This window comes from Rattus rattus, chromosome 9 (genome assembly GCF_011064425.1).
Source record: "Rattus rattus isolate New Zealand chromosome 9, Rrattus_CSIRO_v1, whole genome shotgun sequence".
NCBI lineage: Eukaryota > Metazoa > Chordata > Mammalia > Rodentia > Muridae > Rattus > Rattus rattus.
In genome coordinates this window covers 92,798,613-92,805,255 of record NC_046162.1, presented here as the reverse complement: position 1 = coordinate 92,805,255, position 6,643 = coordinate 92,798,613, and the positions used below count along the sequence as shown (strand labels likewise).

The 6,643-nt window shown below is 41.4% G+C and overlaps 1 protein-coding gene across 1 annotated transcript; it reads right to left on the bottom strand.

Moving 5' to 3' along the window:
• Positions 1 to 4,942: 4,942 nt before the first annotated feature.
• On the bottom strand, positions 4,943 to 5,878 carry LOC116908942 (olfactory receptor 1468-like). Its single transcript, XM_032912400.1, has one exon. It carries the CDS (start codon positions 5,876 to 5,878, stop codon positions 4,943 to 4,945), a length of 936 nt encoding a protein of 311 aa, XP_032768291.1.
• Positions 5,879 to 6,643: the final 765 nt, after the last annotated feature.

Here is a 6,643-nt window from a genome sequence, read left to right as displayed (position 1 = left end):
TCCATCTCTTGTATTTTGTTGGTTAAGCTTGTATCTACAGCTCCTTGTCTCTTCTTTTGGTTTTCTATATCCAGGGTTGTTTCCATGTGTTCTTTCTTGATTGCTTCTATTTCCATTTTTAATTCCTTCAACTGTTTGATTGTGTTTTCCTGGAATTCTTTCAGGGATTTTTTTGTCTCCTCTCTATGGGCTTCTACTTGTTTTTTATGTTTTCCTGGAATTCTTTCAGGCATTTTGCGATTCCTCTCTGTAGGCTTCTACTTGTTCTCTAAGGAGTTCATCATGTCTTTCTTGAAGTTCTCAGCATCATGGTCAAAATATGATTTTGAATCTAGATCTTGCTTTTCTGGTGTGTTTGGATATTCCATGTTTGTTTTGATGGGAGAATTGGGCTCCGATGGTGCCATGTAGTCTTGGTTTCTGTTGCTTGGGTTCCTGCGCTTGCCTCTCGCCATCAAATTATCTCTAGTGTTACTTTGTTCTGCTATTTCTGACAGTGGCTAAACTGTCCTATAGGCCTGTGTGTCAGGAGTGCTGTAGACCTGTTTTTCTCTCTTTCAGTCAGTTATGGGGACAGAGTGTTCTGCTTTCGGGCATGTAGTTTTTCCTTTCTACAGGTCTTCAGCTGTTCCTGTGGACCTGTGCCTTGAGTTCACCAGGCAGGTCACTTGCAGCAGAAAAGTTGGTCTTACCTGTGATCCCGAGGCTCAAGTTCGCTCTCGGGGTTCTGCCCACGGGCTCTCCGCGGTGGCAGCAACCAGGAAGATCTGCGCCGCCTCTTCCGGGAGCCTCCGTGCACCAGGGTTCCAGATGGCCTCCGGTGTTTTCCTCTGGAATCAGTAATGTGTGCAGAGAGCAGTCTCTTCTGGTTTCGCAGGCGTGTCTGCCTCTCTGAAGGTTTAGCTCTCCCTCCCCGGGATTTGGGTGCAGAGAACTGTTTATCCGGTCTGTTTCCTTCAGGTTCCGGCGGTGTCTCAGGCAGGGCTCCTGCCTCACCTGGGCCCTCCCCCACAGGAACCTAGAGGCCTTGTACAGTTTCCTCTTGGGTCAGGGATGTGGGCAGGGGTGGGCAGTGTTGGTGGTCTCTTCCGCTCTGCAGCCTCAGGAGTGCCCACCTGACCAGGTGGTAGTATCTCTCCCCGGGTTCTGGGAGCAGAGAGCTGCTGCGGGCGGGATCCGCTTGGTGTGGGACTTCAGTAAGCTTACAGGACGTGCCTGGTCCCAGAGGGATTCTGCCTCTGTTGTCCCGATTCCACCAGGCAAGTCACTTGCAGCAGATAAGTTAGTCTTACCTGTGGTCCCGAGGCTCAAGTTCGCTCGCGGGGTTCTGCCCACGGGCTCTCCGCGGTGGCAGCCCTCTTGATTCTTTCTATGGTCCTTTTTGTTTCTACTTGGTGTCTTGGGTGCAGGGGACCTGAAGCTTCAGTGCCCCTATCTACCGGTTCCCAGAGGCTGTATATAGTTTCCTCTTGGGCTAGGGATGTGGGCAGGGGTGGGCAGTATTGGTTGTATCTTCTGCTCTGCAGTCTCAGTAGTGCCCACCTGTCCAGGTGGTGAGCTCTCTCTTGCACGGGGTTTGGAAGCAGTGAGCTGCAGGCGGGGATCAGCAAGGTTGGGAATCCAGCTCCAAACTGCTCTTTTAATATAAATCCTACATAAGTGTTATTGATAATAATCATTTACCAACTCAACATTATTGATTATTGAAATTTTTCTTAGAAAGAAATTAGTCCATCATTACTCTCAGCTACATTATGAGGACAAGGGCCAAAGTTGGCCAGATTTTCTGCTAAAACACCATGCAATTCGTCCCTAGACCAGTTGTTAATATTGTTCCCTTCTGACATGTATTGATCTGTTGTTCCATAGTCTGCATTACTTTCAGCATGATTGTCTTCCAGGGTCCTACTTGAATGATTCTTTAAGGTCTACTTACAGCATTTAACCTCTTTCATAGTTTAAATTTACAAAATCTTCCACACCACAACCAACCAACTAATCCATCAGTCAATCAATCAATCATTCAATCACTTACTCACTCAATCAAAAACAACTTGGTCCAGTTCTTCAAAGCCACAATTCACTCTGATACCAACTTACATATTAGTTACTTTTCTGTTGTGGTGATAATGTGCCATGTCTGAGAAAATTTTCATAAGAAGTTTATGTATGTACAGATGTGGTTGCTGAGGTAACTGGATAGGAAGTGACATTATAAATCAAGACATAATAAAAGACAAAGACTTGGGGAGCATGTAAATAGTTCAAGGTTCTTCATATTTGACTTTATTGCCACAGAACCCCACCTGGGTTTGTCTTTTGGGCAATTAAGAACAACAGCAGGGAGTCCTGCAAAAAGTTCTAGGATACTAATGGATATATAGGGGCAAATAGAAGGATATAAAGTGACAAAATGGGGTAGGTTGGTTGCCATAAGAAGAGGCAACAGAAGAAATAAATCCAACATAAATGGAAGCCCAATCCATGTCATTCTGATGCTAATATTTAAAAAGAATAATGGATCTCTTCTTTCAGGAATGGGAGAAAATGGAGAGATACTGTAACAACAACAACAACAACAATAATAATAATTTTAATAATAATAATAATAATTAATAATAATGATTTTATATGAAAAATACAAATACATATCTCTAAAGTTTTTAAGTCCAAATTTAAAAATCCAGATGAACACAAGAATAGCATCCTTAAAAACTAAACTGTTCGCCTCTAGCTCGTTGCATCATTAGTGGAACAAAATTACAGCCCTTGGGCATACGATAATTTCCAGGAAAATACAAAATTCAATGCTATAGTGACAGTTTTACAAAAGTTGATTTAGGGCAAGGCCATCTCAGAAAAGATTACACAGACATGAAAAAATAAAAATGAGGAGAACATGTAGATACAAGCTTGTGTGCAGTTTTCCATAGGATGTTATATGTGAGAGACATTATTATGTATCATGGATAGTGATATTTCTGTCTGTTGTGAATATTGAAATCAGATCATGAAGCATATTTAAAAAATGAAACAACAGACATTCTGAACACAATAAGACCCAGGACATATATTAATGAGGTATGGAATGGAGATGTTATTTAAAAAAATATAGCATTAGAGTTTTTGTGGCCAGATTTGTTGCCATTTATGAGTTCATATTTTTACATTCTGTCTCTTCCCTTCTTTTTTCCACCTTCTTCTGCCACTTTATTCTTTCCTTTGTTAATTGAATAGTTTATTTGTTTATATTTCAAATGTTATCCCCTTTCCTGGAATCCCCTCCAGTAACCCCTTATCCTATTCTTCCTCCCCCTGTTTCTATGAGGGTGCTCCACAACCCACTCACCTACCTACTTACTCCTTGTCTCCCACCCTGGCATTTCCCTATACTGGAGCATTGAGCCTACACAGGACTAAGGACCTCTCCTCTCACTGATGTTCAACAAGGCCACCCTCTGCTGCATATGCAGCTGGAGCCATGGGTCCCTTCATGTGTACTCTTTGGTTGGTGGTTTACCCCTGGAGCTCTAGAGGGGTCTTGCTTGATATTGCTGTTCTTCTTATAGGGGTTGGAAACTCCTTTAGTTCCTTCAGTCCTTTCTCTAATTCCTCCATTGTGGACTATGCTCAGTCCAACAGTTGTGTGAAGATACACCAGCTGTATTTGTCAGGCTCTGGCAGAGACAACTAGCTCAAAAGACAGTTGTATCAGGCTCCTGTTAGCCATCACTTGGTATCCACAATAGTGTCTGGGTTTAATGTCAGAGTCCAGAGAACACAATCACTCTATTAAAAATTGGGTACTGATCTAAACAAAGAAATCTCAACTGAGGAATATTTAATGGCCAAGAAGCACCTAAATAAATGTTCAACAGAAAAATGCAAATCAAAACGACCCTGAGATTCCACCTCATGCCAGTCAGAATAGCTAAGATCAAAAACTCAGGTTACAGCAGATGGTGGTAAAGATGTGGAGAAGGTGGAATACTCCTCCATTGTTGGTGAGATTGCAAGCTGGTACAACCACTCTGGAAATCAGTCTGATGGTTCCTCAGAAAATTGGACATAGTACTACCTGAGGACCTGGCTATACTATTCCTGAGAATATATCCAAAAGATGCTCCAGCATATAATAAGGATACATGCTCCACTTTGTTCCTAGCAGTCCTCATTTATAATAGCTAGAAGATGGAAGGAACCCAGATGTCCTTCTACAGAGGAATGGATACAGAAAATGTAGTACATTTACACAATGGAGTACTACTCAGCTATTATGGAATTCTTAGGCAAATGGATGTAACTAGTAAGTGTCATCTTGAGTTTGGTAACCCAATCACAAAATAACATGCATGGTATGCACTTACTGATATGTGGATATTTGCCTAAAAGCTCAGAATATCCACAATACAATTCATAGACCATATGAAGGTCAAGATGAAGGAAGACAAGTATGGATATTTCAGTCCTTCTTAGAAGGGGGGATAAATACTCATGGGAGGAAATAAAGTGTGTAGCAGAGATCGAATGAAATGCCATCCAGAGACTGCCCCACCTGGTCATCCATCTCTGCTCTTTTTACCTCTAACCAGACAACACTAGATAAGAGAGAAAGAAGACTAGAGGGAACAGGGGGCATTGATTTCCTTAGACTACTGGTTGATTAAGGGTATTGAGTACTCTGGGACAATTTTGATCTTTATCCTGAAATATGTTAAACCAGCACCCAGCTACCAGCAAGCTACAAGTAGCAAACAGCAGCAAGAGGAGTGGCAGCAGTAGTAGCAGCGGCAGCAGAAGCAGTGGCAGCAGCAGCAGCGGCAGCAGCAGTAGCACCGCCGCCACCAGTAGAAGGAACAGTAGCAACTGCATTTGCTCTTGGGGGTCTAACATTTTTATATTACTTGATTATTTTATAAGATCATCTGAAATGTAGTTATAGTCAGAAGACAGTTTTCTTTTGAAGCACTCTTTTTAGGGCTGCCTTCATGTCTCTGTTCCTCAGGCTGTAGATGAAAGGATTCAACATGGGTGTCACCACTGTGTACATCATAGACATGACAGTGTCCTTCAGAGTAGAGTTATTAGTAGATGGACATAAGTAGAGGCCAATAATTGTCCCATAGAAGAGTGACACCACAGACAGGTGAGAACCACAAGTGGAGAAGACCTTGTGGATGCCTCGAGTTGAAGGAACCTTAAGGATGGAGGAGACAATGAGTGTATAAGACACTATAATTAGTAGAAATGGAAGTATAACAACAAGCCCTCCTATGATTAATACTACCAACTCATTAATGTGAATATCAGAGCATGCCAGCTTCAGGAGAGCAGACAGATCACAGAAAAAATGGGGGATCACATTGTTTTCACAGAAAGACAACCTAGTTAAAAGCAGAGTGTGCAACATAGCATGGGATGTGGTGAGAACCCAGGATAGCAGCACCAGACTCACACAGAGCTTGGGGCTCATGATGCTGGTATAATGAAGGGGGAAACAGATGGCCACATAGCGGTCATAGGCCATGGCCACAAGAAGGAAGCTCTCAAGATCTCCAAAAAACAAAAAAAAGTACATTTGTGTCAGGCAGCCTGCATAGGGGATGGATGGAACTTGGCTCTTCATGTTCTGCAGCAATTTGGGCATTGTGACAGAGGAAAAGCAGAGGTCAGTGAAGGACAAGTTGCCTAGAAACAAGTACATGGGTGTGTGGAGATTGGTGTCCAGACAAATGAGGATGATGATGATGAGGTTCCCTAGGATGGTTGTGAGGTACATGGCTAGGAACACAGAATAGAACAAGTGATGATGCTCAGGGGTGATGGGCAGGCCCAGGAGGACGAAATGAGAGATGACAGTCTTGTTGTTTCCAGACATTATCTTCCTGTAATATCTGTAATAGTAATAATAAGCTATCTGTAAATATATAATAAAATATTCCAAGTAGTTATTCCAAATAGTTAGAATTTCTATAATAATAAATTATTTGGTTTCTTATGTGTGTTTCAATATACCATCCTTTTAATTCTAATTTTATCTGAGATACAGAATGTCTTGGCTTTTCTCTTATTTCTCAGTTGTTTACATGGCCTCATTGATTATGATTTGGTTCACCTTTGTCAGTTCCTTGCATGTCAATGTTCCTTAGGCTTCAGTGAGGATGGTCTTATTTTATGATTATAAATCTTCAGCAATGAGAACTAACAGCCTAAGACTCAGGCTGTATTTATTTCTATCTTATTCTCAGAACTCTTATTTCTAAGGATGAATGAATTTTTCTCTATAATGTGCTGTGGGCCTTGTAAACACAGCAGATTTACAAAACCTACATATTCAACCTCTTCCTCCTATTTCCCATACTCATCCACTTTTCAAAGGAATCTATGATCAAAGCTGAAATTTGAGAATTGTATTTCATTCATTCATTCATTTCTTTCACTATACTCCACTAATAAATGCTATAGATCCTGAACTTCATATTTTCTTTATACCTGAACTATTGAATTTATGTCTCAATTCATCTCTGTGATTCTGAACCTCCATACTTTTCTAAAAGAGATTTCTTGGCTCTTTACTCATAAAGTGAAAATTCCACTATCCTTCTTTGATAAGAAATTGTTTGTTGAACTCTCTGTGTTTGGA